Below are 14634 nucleotides of genomic sequence, written 5' to 3'. Positions count from 1 at the left end.
AATTTCTTCCCATTACTAATGCATATAGCTTTGAAATAGTATAGAACTATAAGTAAAATTAATATTTTTGAAATGGCATGTTTTTATGTTTAGGCTTTTCTTTATAGTATTAATGAAGACAATGAAAACTGAATAAATTAATAGCCTAGAAAGATATTCTTCAGTAAATACTTCTTAAGTAAGCATATATAAAGTACTTAAAATAATGCCTGGCACATAGTAAGTTAGGATTTATTATATTTACTCCCACATTGTTTTTCATGATATTTCATGAGTCTTTTATATCTCATTATGACTTTAATTTTCTTCTGCAGTTGATAGGAGGACTTCTCCTAAAACACCAATGAAGGAACTGCAAACTTTTACAGGTAAATGAAAAGTTGATGTAAATCTAGGGTTTCGGTCCTTTATAATAGTTTTTTTCAGTGGTATTTCTGGTATCTTATAAATTCTGATGTTTTATTTTTAAATATATGAATGATGGATTGACATTAGGAAAGTTTCTACACTAGGATACAAGACTATATGTCAATTTTAAATCCTAAGTTTTCTGTTACTTGTGCAAGTAATATGCTTCGGGTCACAAATGTTTAAATGAAAAATATCTAGAAATGTATAGAAAATGGCATGGTGAAGCTTAGAAATGATCAAGATAATGTATTCCTGATATCATCAATAATTCTTACCAAAGCAAATGTTTTTGAATAATAATTTATATAAGAATCTGCGTTATCTTAATTCACTCATCAGATTTTATTCTGAAAGTTGTTTTTTTCCAGCTTTAGGAAAAATGGTCTTTAATTTATAATAAATGTGGTATTTTATTACCATAAGATACCATAAGATATGCTCATAAAGATATGCTTTATTACCATAAGATATGCTCAAGGGTTCTGCAATTGAGAACATCTTCACCTAACACCTCATCTTGATATTAGGATATCATTAAACTTCATAGAACATATTTTACAACTTGATATAATACCAGAGTTCCAAAAGCTTATATGTCTATTGTTCCCTCTCTTAAAAGATGAGAAGGTCGATTCTAATGACCTGAAAATTTTCCTGGGAAACCTGGGGATTGAGTTCACAGATCAGGAAAAAGAGAAGCTACTGAAAACACTGCCAATTGACGGTGAGATTGATAGAGGTGTCATGGAGGTCTTTTGTTGGTCTTTACGTCTGTGTAAATATTTCCAACTTTGTTTCTATTTATTTTTCTCTAAAAGTATAAAAGAAAAAATATTAAATTGAGTTCTAAGTATATAGCAACCTGTCACTGTCGCTTAGAATTTATATTGGAAGTTAAATAACCCTTTAGACAAGAGTTGACATTAACAGCTAAACATATTGTTACCTATCAAGCTACTAATTTGTTCATATCATGAGAAGAGAGAAAAAAAAAAGAAAGATTGGAGATCCATGACAAAAAAACAAAGATGGGAAGCAGAAATTTAAAAGCAAAGGGAAGCTATACTCATGTTTGAGCAAGGAGACTTCCTCAGGTACTGGAATAAAGAGGTTTGTCACAAGGAGAGAGGTTTCTGTTTCCAAACTTCATTATATTAGATGAAATAAACTAAAAATTAGAGACAACTCTTCTTAAAATGTTATTTTTGAAATTATTTATTTAAATTATTATTTATTTCACACCATTTTTGTGATTTCATGTTAATTTCCCCATTGCATGAATTATGGCTTTTCTTACAGCTGCTGGAAAGGTATATCACAACAGGTTGCTAAAGGGTGTGAAATCTCTCAATGGTGAGTAAGACCCAATTAAAAGTCATACTGTCTGACATTCCCCAACTTGACACTTTTATTCCAATTATGAATCCTGGCTCCTCACTTTGGTATCATTCCTTATTTATGATTCTTGCAGTCTACCCACATTTTAACTGATAACAGCGTATATTTCATCTTGTAGGAAGTTCCATATGGAACTTGCATTTTTTTTCAACTCTGTACACCCCTTCTCCATGCACGAAAAAATCACTTCACCTTAAACAAACAAACATAATAAGTAAATAAATAGAAAGTTGATATGCATGCAGAATTTTGGCATAATACACTTTTTTTTTCATGTTCCTACCTTCTGTCTTTCCTAAGGGGGAAAGGTTCATGTAAATAACCTGGACAACACCCTTAAAAAATTGGGACTTGAGCTCACGGAAGAGGAACTTGCAAAGCTGTCAAAAAATCTACAAGTTGATGGTGAACACTACAGATGTCCTCAGGCCATTTTTTAATTTTTCTTTTATATCTGATATGTTTGAAAATAGATTTAATTGACAGATACATGTTAGAAAGCTTGGAGGAGAGCCCAATTTTATTTTTTTTACTTAAGTCTTTAATTTCAATTCCAATATAGTTAACATAGAAAATTATATTATTTCAGGTATACAGTATATCAACAATTCTATATATATGTGATAAGTATACTCTTTCGTCCCCATCACCTGTTTCACCCATTTCCCCACCCACCTCCCCTCTGGTAACTACCAGTTTGTTCTCTATAGTTAAGAGTCTACTTCTTGGTTTGTCTCTCTCTTCTTTTTTTTTTTCTTTGTTTACTCATTTTGTTTCTTAAATTTCACATATGAGTGAAATCATATAGTATTTGTCTTTAACATTTCTCTTAGCATTATACTCTTTAGCTCCATCCATGTTGTTGCAAATGGCAAGATTCCATTCTTTTTTAAGGCTGAATAATACTCTATCACACACACACACACACACACACACACACACACACACACACACGTGCTACGTCTTTATCCATTCATCTATTGATGGACACTTGGAGGAGAGCCCAATTTTAAAGTCAGAATAAATCTTGGATCTTCATTACAATTAACCTAAAACAGCATCACCTTTCCATAACTATACCAAAATCTGCAGAGGGTGCTGTCAGGACTCTAATAGTCTAAATAATAAGAAAGCAAAATAATAGGGATATGAAAATCTATTTATAGAGAAGTCAACAAGCCATTCTTCTATCTATCCTCCTGTCTAATGAAATCTTCACTTGAAAACGTGTTCAAAGATTTTTATCATAGTGCATGAGACCTTCAAGCTCCATCTGCCTGTGCGGACATATCTTCTCTCATTTTTCTACTGTTCAAGCCATGTTGAGCTGCTTGTAGTTTCACACACATAGCATGATGTCCCTGGACATTTTTCTCAACTTCTCCTCCATGTGAAGTCTCTTACATCCTTCCATATTTCATATCAACTGCTCTGATACATTAATGTAGTTCACACACATCTCCTGCAGGAAGCAATCTTAGAACATACCAAGCTAGGTTAGTGGTCCCTTCCTCAGCTGTTTGTGGGTACATGAGGTAAAGTTACCAGAATACCTGGCCAACTCCAATAGTATCTTCAGCTATGGCTTATAATGGCATCCAAAATACTAGGAAGAGCACACTTTTCCTGATTTAGTTTCTAGTATACAAGAGACCTTTGTATTAATTGAGATCATCTTAACTCCCTGAGATCCAGGCATTTTCCAAATGGTCTCAGGTAAAATGAAGATGTAAGGAATTTTTAATGGAATTGTTTCCTTAAAATATATGTCTTAAATTTGTCTTCTGGGCTTCTGACATTATTTTCATTGTGCCTTTTCTTGTAGCTAATGGAATGGTTGGTCTGAAAGAGGTGATGGATGGAGTAAAAGCTACTACAGGTAAGAGAGAAATTAAGAATCTAAAACATTTAGTATTTATAATAATTATATTTCATCATTATTCCTCAATCGCCATATTAGTTATGGCATTTATTTCTTTGTTCATTAAATTACTAGCAACTCATTTGTTTTCTGGTATATTTTTTATTTGTATATTTTGCTCTTCTCTTTTTTAGAATGGCCAAACTCTGTACTAGTGAAATAATATATGAAGTAAAATTTTGATAAAGACTACAGATAACTGACAAAAAATGAGACTAACAGATCTTACCTTATTTTATACATTTATTTGAATAAGTAATTTATAATATTCCAATTGAATAGCAGATACATAATGTAGATCTCACAGGGTTCAGAGTTGCCTTGCCATTGTCATTGTGACTGTGACTTCTTTTATTAGCACTTAGAGATCAAATTCTTTTTCTGTGAAAGTCATCGTCAGTATATTTGGAGAGGTCTCATTGACCTATGCTCTTTATTCTGTACCGATTCAATCTACCTAGCCATAGATTAATTTTCCCTGTTTGGAGTCATTAGATGATCCTTTAAATTCGTATATGTAATGATGTCTATTTTTTTAAGGAGGGGAGGTTGATGTCAAAGATGTGAAAGCTATTCTGAAAAACATGGGAATAGAGTTCACAGATAAGGAACGTTTGAAGCTGCTGAAAAATCTGCCTTTCAATGGTAGGCATTTATATACTGATGTGACCTTAAAGTCTTCTTTGAAGCTTTTAAAGATTTTTTAATTTAAATTCCAGTTAGTTAACATACAGTGTAATACTAGTTTCAGGTGTACAATTTGGTGATTCAACACATCCACACATCACCCTGTGCTCATCACAAGTGCCCTCCTTCATCCCCATCACCTGTGTCACCCTTCCCTCACCATCTTCCCCTCTGGTGACCATCAGTTTGTTCCCTATAGTTAGGAGTCTGTTTCTTGGTTTGCCTGGCTTTTTTACCCTGTGTTTGTTTTGTCTCCTCTTAAGCTTTTTTTTTTTTTTTTTTTTTAGAAACTCAAACTATCCCCATTTGCTAAGATGCAACAGTAAATAAACAAACAAATACCAAACAAAATAATTTAAATGTTCACTCATTCTAGAGGGAAATTTCCATCTATGCAGTTTAACTCTCTGTTTTGGAATAATCATCCCCATGATGCTGACTCATGCCATCAAGGGGACTACATTTCTGAGGCTACCCTTACCTTTTTAGATACGTATAGGCAATTGTGGGAAGCAACCAAGGGAAAGAAGTGGTGTTAGACTAGAAGGGGATAAAAGGTCAGAGGTGATATTTTCCAAAAAAGCTGTGCATGTTATAGAGTGCCTTCTATGCTAAATTTTAGATAGACTTACCATATTATAAACTTTCCCTAATTTTCTCTCAAACTTTATTTTAATGAGGGGAGTTTCTAGGGCAAATCATGAAAATCTCAGTTTTACTAAAGTTTTAGTGAATAGCCACATCATTTCTCTATGACCTTAATTGTGTTCTTTTTTATAGATGATAACAAGGTCTTTAAGAACAGGTTGCTAGATGGTGTGAAGTCCCTTAAAGGTGAGTGAGAAACATAATAAGAATACAAATGAATATGAGATCTTCATTTTATACTGTTTCCAAGATATGAATTTGAATGCTGCCATCTGTCATATGTACTGATTGCAAATGTATGCTTTTTTGGACCTCAATCTTTATTTTAGCAGTTGAATCTGATGTTCTATCTTGGAAGTAAAGCACCATACTTTCTTGTCATTTTCGAAATTTTCAGGAAGAGAAATATCAAATTTCATGTTTACATGGGAAAAAATATAAATGATTAGCAGTGATCCAGAGAACTTAATAAATAGAAAAAACTAAATTGGAAGTTCATTCATCAAAAGTCAACCTACTATTGTTTAGAACTAAATAATGTTTGCCTCCAGTACCAGAATTCCCTAAGCATTCATTGAACACCATTTTTTCAACCAGATTTTTTTTTAATTCATTAAGAAAATTGAGGCTGGCAAGAGTGATAGCCCTCAGCTTTACATCTTCAATCCCTCCCTATTCAGGTATCTTTAAGCACACCCATGTTAGTATAAAGGATGAGTGAGAAGTCCCTCTTCCTCCTCAAGCTTACCAGGATGCCCTTGACTCCACTGTCTCCCATATCTTTTAAGACCTTGCCCCACTGGCCATTTTCAACCTCTTCAGCCCATTTACATGTTCAACATACACCATCCTATAAAATAAGCAAACTAGAACTCTCCACACCCCTTTTTGGCCACAACTCAATCTCTTTCTTCCCTTTTTCATCCATTTCTTCAGAGACTTTTCTGTACTCTGAGTCCATATTTCTGTACCTTATTCTCAAACTAATTTCAGTATTAAATGCCATTTAAAACCTTGTGTTTCTGTAGGCTGGTCCCCAAGACAAGTCTCAAGGGAAGTAGCCATAGTTCTAAATTTGTAATTGACTGCTTAAAATATTTTGTCTCTGTGCTAAAATTGTTGAACATTAATTTATTTTTTTCACTTTAGAGCAAACATTTTCTGTTTGGTCCGAAGCAAATTTTGTGAATAATGATCTACTGCTTAAGAAATTCACAATGGGATATGTGTATCAAAAAAGTGTAAGAACTTCTCTTTTGAAGTCATTTAATATTCTTTATGGACTGTCACTTTTCTTAGGTGGGAAGGTCAATATGAACAACCTGGGCACTGTTCTGAACAACCTGGGGATAAAGCTTGCAGATATGGAACTTAAAGATCTGGCTGAAAACATGCATGTTGGTGGTAAGCATATTATCATATATACTAGTTAACCCCGGAGAGAGGTTAGTTACAAGAAACTTGGGGGGGGGGGGGCGGGGAAATGCCCTTTTTCATAGGGAGAAGGGAAGGCCCAAGAGCAGTGTGAGACACCATATCAATGACTAAAACACAGAGAATGTCATTTGAGTTTATGAGTATCCAGTTAACAAAGTCAAAATTAAACCAGTTTTCTATATGTGTGATATGTATGACTTTTATGTTCTCTGTAAGTATCATGTTTAGTAGTTGAGTCTTTCCAGTTTTGAATACAAGAATGCAGATTCTTTAGACACATTCACTTCTAAGTAACTTCCCCTTACTAACACAAATAAATTTGAGATATTATAGGCCAAACTGCACCATTGCGCTTGCGTGGTTTTCATGTTTAGAATTTTCTTGTTATTCATGCTTGTCTTAGAATAAAAGTTGAGTAGAATAATAATCTAAAAAGTGTGTTCAAAAATATTTGTTTAAATAAATATTAGCAATTATGATGGGGCCTGACACATAGTTAAGTGCAACTGTTATAGTTCTTCCCATGTTTTCCCACAAACTTTTGTATTATATCTAGAATGTAATATTTGAAGCCTATATAATATATGAGATCCATAATATATGGGATCTATAATATACTGCGATTTTATCTTCTCTTATAGTTGATGAGAAAATTCCTCTAGAAATTAAGGTCATTCCTCTAGAAAATTCCACTGATGGAAAACATCACAGATTTTACAGGTGACTGAAAAGTTACTATAAAATTAGGATTCCAATTATCTACATTAAATTTTGGTTTTTGCTAATATTTCCTGGTACTTCATCACTGACTTGTAAATTCTGACATTTCTCTATATTTATTAATGAAATATTTGCTTCTAGTGTTACATGTATTGATATAAAATTATCTGATTTTGCAATGAAATTACCATACTATTTCTTGCTTTCAAATTCTGCAATCTCTGTTGTTTATGCCAATAATGTAATTCACTTCACCGGTGTTTAATAACCACAGTATAGTATGGCACAGCAAATTAGAGAGTGAAGCCTAAAATTGATGGAAGTAATGAATTTATTGTATTTATCATATAATTCTTATTTTTTAAATTAAAATACTTTTTCAAAGAAAAATTCATATAAGCATCTATTTTTTTAATTAATAGATCAAATTTCATTCTGAAAGTAGTCTGTCCTGATTTTAGAAGACTCTCTTGTTCACATTAAGAAAATAAATTTGACCTTATCATCTACATTGATTCTGTAGTTGAAAATGTTTGTTTGTTTTTATTACTGTAGTTTTCAGTCTGAAAACAAGGAGATGGTATTAATTATCCTAAAATAACTTTTTCATTAGAAATAATTACTATTATCTGGAGGTGCCTGGGTGGCTCAGTCGGTTAATCGTCCGACTTCGGCTCAGGTCATGATCTCACAGCTTGTGAGTTCAAGCCCCACATCAGGCTCTGTGCTGACAGCTCAGGGCCTGGAGCCTGCTTCAGATTCTGTGTCTCCCTCTCTCTCTGCCCCTCACCCACTCGCTCTCTCTCTCAAAAATAAGTGATAAAACATTTAAAAACTTAAAAAAAAAAAAAAAGAAATTATTACTGCTATCTGAAATGAAGATGTATACCAAATTTCTTATTTTCAAAGGTGAGAAGATTGAATCTAGTGAGCTAAAAAATGTTCTGGGAAATCTCGGAATTGAGCTCACAGATAAGGAACTAGAGAAGCTGCTGAAAATACTGCCAATTGATGGTGAGTCATACAAGTGTCTGTGGGAGCTTCCAGGGAAACTAGATTTTTACAGATCTGCATGAAAATTTTCACTTCTTCTCAAACATGATGGAACATTTTTAAAAAACTAAAATGTAAGCTACATCTTAAAACAGTAAGTGTCATTTAGAGTTTATTTTAGAAGCCAAGCAACTCCTCAGATGTAAGTTGCCATCAGAGCCAACAAATGTCTACTGTCACCCTTCAGGGCTTATACCATAAGAAGGAAAAAGAGAGAGATAAGCGAGCAATGGAAGAAATTAAAAATAAAAGTCAGAATTAAAAAGAAAGAGATATTTGTACAATACAGTAGGCCCACTCAAGGGGACCAGCTTATCATATTGAAAAAGCCTTCTCTTCCTTAATTTCACTGTTATATAAAGATGAAAATTTTAGGTGAAACATTTTTTAAAAAATTTTTAATGTTTATTTATTTTTGAGAGACAGAGAGTGATAGGGCACGAGCAGGGGAGGGGCAGAGAGAGAGAGAGGGAGACACAGAATCCGAAGCAGGCTCCAGACTCTGAGTTGTCAGCACAGAGCCTGACGTGAGGCTCAAACTCACAAACTGCGAGATCACGACCTGAGCCGAAGTCAGACGCTTAGCCACCTGAGTCATCCAGGCACCCCATAAGTGAAATATTTATAATGGTACTACTGAATTATCATCCACATATTGTACAAGTAACCCAATATAGCATACAATTAAGTGAATTCTAATGTATTCACCACATTCATCACAACAATCAATTTTAGAACATTTTTATTATCCCAGAAAGATATTCCATACCTATTAACAGTCACCTCCCAATTTCTCCATCTCCCTCAGCCCTGGACAACCACTAATCTATTTTCTGTCTCCATCAGTTTCCCTATTCTGGATATTCCACATAAATAGAATCATATAATATGTGGTCCGTAGTGACTAGTTTCACTTAACATAATGTTTTCCAGGTTTATCTCTGTCCTGTTATGTATTAATACAGTTGACGCTTGAACAACACAGGGGTTAAGAGCACTGACTCCCTGTGCAGTCGAAAATCTGTGTATAACTTTTGACTCTCCAAAAACTTAACTACTAATTTCTTACTGATGACCAGAAGCCTAACTGATAACATAAAGTCGATTAACATACATTTTGTTGTTATATGTATTATATACCCTATTCTTACAATAGGTAAGCCAGAGAAAATAAAATGCTAATAAGAAAATCGTAAGGTGGGGCACCTGGGTGGCTCAGTCAGTTAAGCGTCTGACTTGAGCTCAGGTCATGATCTCACGGTTTTTGGGTTCGAGCCCGCATCAGGATCTGTGCTGACAGCTCTCTCTCAAAACTAAATCAACATTAAAAAAATAATTTAAGAAAATCCTAAGGGAGAGAAAATACATTTACAGTGCTATACTATAAAAAAAACCCACGTATAAATGGACCTGCACAGTTCAAACCTCTGTTTTTCTAAAGTCAACTGTACTTTGTTTCTTTTCACTGCTGTATAATAGGCTATTCTGTGGATATAACACATTTTATTTATCCATTCATTGGTTGATGCGCATTTGGATTGTTTTAGCTATTATGAATAATTCTCCTATGAACATTCATGTACAAGTTTTTACATGGATATATATTTTCATTTGTCTTGGGTATATACCTAAGAGAGAAATTGTTGGGTCATATGGTAATTCTGTGTTTCACCTTTTGAGGAAGTGCAGGCTGTTTTCCAAAGAGGCTGCATTACTTTCCATTTCCACCAGCAGTGTATCGGAGTTCCAGTTCCTCCGCATCCTGGTCAACACTTGTTACTTCTGTCCTTTGATAATATCCTAGTGGGTATGAGGTGGTATCTTATTCTGTTTCGACTTGCATTACCCTGATTGCTAATGACGTTAAGCATCTTTTCATGTGAATATTGGCTAAACATATACCTCCTTTGGAGAAAAATCCATTCATAACCCTCATCCGTTTTTAAATTTGGCTATCTTCTTATTATTGAATTGTAGAAGTTCTTTATACATTCTAGATACAAGTCCCTTATATTTTCTAGATATAAGTTCCTTATCAGATACATGATTGCAAAAGTTTTCTCCTGTTCTGTGAATTATCTTTTTACTTTCTTGACAGTGTTCCTTGATGCACAAAAGATTTTTAACTTTGATGATGTCCAGTGTATAATATAACTTTTTTCTTTTGTTGCTTGTGTTTGGGTGTCATATATTAAAAAAATGTCTAATCTAAGGTTAAGAAAATTTACAGTTATGTTTTCTTTCAACATTTTTATAGTTTCAACACTTACAATTAGGTCTTTGATCCATTTTGAGTTACTTTTTGTATAAAATGTGAGATAGGGATCCAAAAGAGTATTCTCTTTGTATGTGACTGTCCAGTTGTCCCAGCACCATTTATTAAAAAGACTGTTCTCTCTTCATTGAATGTGCAAGTACCTTTGTCAAAAATCAACTGACCAAACATTGGAAGGTTTATTTCTGGATTGTAAATTCTATTCCATTAATCTATATATCTGGTTTTATGCCAGTACCTCACTGTCTTGATTACTGTCACTTTGTAGTTTTTAAACTGAAAAGTGTGAGTCCCCTACTTCTTTTTCCTTTTTAAGTTTACTTTTGCTTTTTGGAGCCTGACCTTCATCATATGAATATTAGGACCAGCTTATCAGTTTCTGCAGACAAACCAGCTGGAATTTTTTATAAGAATGTATTGACTCCATGGATCAGTTTAGGGAATATTGTCACATTCACAGCATTAAGTCTTCTAATCCATAAACATAGGATGTCTTTTCATTTATTTAGGTCTTCTTTAATTTCTTTCTATAATGGTTTATAGTCTCCAGAGTATAAGTTTTGTACTTCTTTTGTTAAAATTATTCTTAGGCATTTTATGCTTTTCATGCTCTTGTAAATGAAATTGCTTTCTTAAGTTTTCTTTTCATTTGCTTGTTGCAACTCTATAGCAATACAGTTGATTTTTGTATGTTGATACAAGACTGCATTTTCTGCTTCTGAAATTATTCAGTTCATGCTATTTTTGTGAAACTCGTATTCATTCTACCATTACATGAATTATGACTTTTCTTACAGCCAATGGAAAGTTATATCGTAATAGACTACTGAAGGCTATGAAGTCTCTCAAAAGTAAGTAAAAAACGAAATTATAAGGCATGTTATCTAGGTCTCCAGATACACCATCCAAGCATGAATCTTGGCCCTATATAAGCTTTTATTTATAATTCTTCCAGCATAACTACATTTTACCTGCTGTTAATATACACTTTCTCTTGGCAGGAAGTCCACTGTCTTCTTAGATTTTTTTCAACTTTTTCTCAAGAAGAAAAACCAACCCTGGCAAAAACAAACAAAAAACCCTGGTTGTTATTGAAAAGCAATGGTCAGCTACAATAATCACTAATAAGTCAAGCCAGTAAACAAAAAATAACCCTACTTTTTATGCAGAGTAATTAAGTTAGTGGTCTGCAGTTCTGTTTGTTCCAGCACCTTAACCTTGTTTTACTTTGTAGGCTTGTCCACAAGAATAGACTAAAGGAAATACAGTTCTGACTCCATTGACTTTCTATTTGAGTCTTTAAGTGGAAAAGCCTATTTGGGATTTCAGCCTTGTCAAAGTGTAATAATAACAGAGGCATGAAATATATTTTATCTTTTGTTTCTTTTGTTTTAATAATATGTGGTCATTAAAGTTAATAATAGTTTTCCTAAAAAACATTTTTAAATTTTACTATTATACAACTTTTTTTTTTTTCAAATGTTGCTTTACTGTCTCTTTCCTAAGATGGGAAGATTAAAAAGAATTACCTCCATACTAGTTTGGGAAATATGGGAATGGGGCTCACAGACGAGGAGACCTACAAGTTGATGGTGAGTACCAAAGATAGCATTCAGGATCTATTTATCTGGATCTTCGATTTAAAGGGGTATCAATTAAAATTATGTTGTGAGACAAATTTAGCTGGACTTTATTATACTCTATAAACAAAGTGTATCTTTTTCTGAGCTCATGTCATTGATTACATGTCTCTTTTGGACTTCTGTAGCAAATGGAAATGTTGATCTGCATGACGTGATGGAAGGAATGAAAGCTATTACAGGTGAGCACAAAGTCACTATAAACGTAAATTCCCATTAGAACACTAACTATATTTTACCATTAACCTTAAATGCCATGTTGATTCTGTTACTGTACTCCTTATTATAAATATTTGTCCAGAGTTGGGCTTTGTGGTATTCGTGTTTTGGTAATAAAATTTTAGCTTCAAGTCTTGGTAGGAAGACCCTTACTCTCTTAAAAAAATAATCTAAAGGGGCGCCTGGGTGGCTCGGTCGGTTAAGCGTTGGACTTCGGCTCAGGTCATGATCTCACGGTCCGTGGGTTCGAGTCCCGCGTCGGGCTCTGTGCTGACAGCTCAGAGCCTGGAGCCTGTTTCAGATTCTGTGTCTCCCTCTCTCTGTGACCCTCCCCCGTTCATGCTCTGTCTCTCTCTGTCTCAAAAATAAATAAACGTTAAAAAAAATTTAAAAAAAAATCTAAAAATAACTTTTTAGAGTCACTAAATTTCCCTCACGAGCCTTTCTCTTTCTGATTAAGGGAAAGTTGACATCAAAAACCTGGAAACCATTCTAGGTGACATGGGAATCAAGCTCACAGACCAGGAACTTGAAGATCTGAAAGAAAACCTGCCAGTCAGTGGTGAGCACGTGAGATACCATTGGATTTTGAGCTTTAGGTGTTATGTACCGTTAGCAATGAAAGGAATGGAACGAGGGAACTTTCTACGCAGAAGAGGTCCAGATTGTATATGGGACAAGAACACTGACAAAGAAGTTGAGAATGTAGTATTTGGACACAGGTGGCATGGCCACTAGAAGAGTCTGCGAAGTTCTGAGGACAACAAAGTTTGCCTTTACAAAATGGCCGCTTTTGAATCTCATCTTTTTGTTATCAAATTCAAGAGTTGATATTTTATGAAATAGAAAGTCAAGTTTACATTTTTTAAATAAGTATATGTTTAATATTTTAAATCTTTTCTTCTGTTCTATATTCAAGCATATTCTGAGTAAATATTTGTTGAATGGCTATTTAAAGTGCATAACAAAATGCCCACTAACAAAATGCTGTTATAATCTGAAGGGGAGGAGAGCGTTCTTATGCTATTTTATATCATTTTATGAGCTTCAAGTTATGTTATTTTTTGTTACAGTTGATAATACAGTTGCTCTGAAAATTTTGAAGGATGAAGTGAAAGCTTTTATAGGCAAGAATTTGTTATAAATGATTTGCAACAAATTGTGATTTACACTAAAAATTTTAATAGCATTTTCTCAAAATTCTACTACTGCTTTACAGATTCACATACTTTCAGTATTCATTTTGATAAATATGTGCATCTACTGATCAGCATCTTAATCTAACATTATCTGGGTTTATAAGTAAAACAAAAGGACTATTTCTTCATTGTAAGTCATATATTCTTTGATGCTTTTTTTCAGTAAAAGTGCCTGGCTCTTATTTATAGACCCAAACCTAGATGATCACAGCAAAAGCAGGTGGAGCTGTAGAAATAAAAGTCCATTACCAACAGCTAATTACATAGTTTTAACAAAGTAAGCAAAATATGTCATACTTTGTTAATTGTCTTGTATCATACTAACCGTCTCTTGACCTTATTTCTGGATAATTATATGACCAGATTTGCTTCTGTACTATGTGATATCATTCCCAGTGTTAGGGATACATCCCATTTGCTAATATTGAGGGACAAATTCTATTTTTTATTTAGCATTTGACTCTTTTTATTAGAAAATCTTTCACTCCATCTTTCCTTTTCATTCTGGTATCAGAGAAAGGACTAGAGCAGCAAAAGTAAATGTTTAGATCATGTTAAATAATCAGATTGTCCGTTAATAGTTTAACCTGTAACTATTCTGTCTTTTCAAAGGAGAAAAGGTTGATTCCAGGGACCTACAAAATACTCTAAAAGACATGGGGATTGAGCTTACAGACAAGGAGGCCAAGCAACTGAGGAAAACACTGCCCCTTGATGGTAAGTGAATGCCACATAAATGCCACCATGCCTTCCAGGGAACCTGACCTTATGGGTCAGTGCGAGCCATTCTCAATCTTTTAGTAGTACAGTTTTGTCTTAAAATGCCATAAATTAATAGAGAAAGGCACTTCTGACTTGAAAAGAAATTCTTTCATTACCTCTTGGAACACAATCTGAAATTCATCACTACATTGCCATATAGTAATCTGAGTGACTAATACTATCCTCTCAGATTGGGATTAGTTTTGCAATAAGAGCAAGGAAACATAATGAAGGAGAAAGAGGATATTAGTAGAATAAAAAGGA

The 14634-nt window shown here is 33.8% G+C and overlaps 2 protein-coding genes and 1 long non-coding RNA gene across 4 annotated transcripts in view; all 3 read left to right on the top strand.

Moving 5' to 3' along the window:
- Positions 1-14634, top strand: part of LOC123602928 — a 111420-nt gene that overhangs the window by 28205 nt on the left and 68581 nt on the right. Inside the window, exon 8 of the mRNA XM_045487245.1 lies at positions 14221-14325. Within this exon, the coding sequence (XP_045343201.1) occupies positions 14221-14325 (105 nt within the window). The remainder of the gene's footprint in view (positions 1-14220; positions 14326-14634) is intronic.
- LOC123603868 (calmodulin-like protein 4) lies at positions 320-11396 on the top strand. 2 transcript variants are annotated; one of them, XM_045489279.1, is made up of 11 exons: positions 320-368; positions 1031-1135; positions 1711-1764; positions 2110-2214; positions 3635-3688; positions 4271-4375; positions 5198-5251; positions 6365-6469; positions 7144-7222; positions 8132-8236; positions 11348-11396. In XM_045489279.1, exons 1-10 carry the CDS (start codon positions 344-346, stop codon positions 8133-8135), a joined length of 690 nt encoding a protein of 229 aa, XP_045345235.1. In that variant the 5' UTR covers positions 320-343; the 3' UTR covers positions 8136-8236; positions 11348-11396. The 2 variants fall into 2 exon arrangements, with proteins under 2 accessions (XP_045345235.1, XP_045345236.1); XM_045489280.1 differs by lacking the exon at positions 4271-4375.
- Positions 12908-13537, top strand: LOC123603871. Its single transcript, XR_006715084.1, has 2 exons — positions 12908-12971; positions 13483-13537. It is a non-coding gene; the product is annotated as an uncharacterized LOC123603871 (long non-coding RNA).

This window comes from Leopardus geoffroyi, chromosome E1, assembly GCF_018350155.1.
Source record: "Leopardus geoffroyi isolate Oge1 chromosome E1, O.geoffroyi_Oge1_pat1.0, whole genome shotgun sequence".
In the NCBI taxonomy this organism is placed as follows: domain Eukaryota; kingdom Metazoa; phylum Chordata; class Mammalia; order Carnivora; family Felidae; genus Leopardus; species Leopardus geoffroyi.
Note: the sequence above shows the minus strand (reverse complement) of the source record. Positions and strands in the feature narration are given on the sequence as shown.

What these genes read in the sequence shown, in the direction of transcription:
- LOC123603868 (XM_045489279.1), top strand. Translation starts at nt 344, where the DNA reads ATGAAGGAACTGCAAACTTTTACAG. An exon ending in GAAAACACTGCCAATTGACG is followed by an intron (nt 1,136 to 1,710) that starts GTGAGATTGATA and finishes CTTTTCTTACAG; the next exon opens with CTGCTGGAAAGGTATATCAC. An exon ending in TGAAAACATGCATGTTGGTG is followed by an intron (nt 6,470 to 7,143) that starts GTAAGCATATTA and finishes CTTCTCTTATAG; the next exon opens with TTGATGAGAAAATTCCTCTA.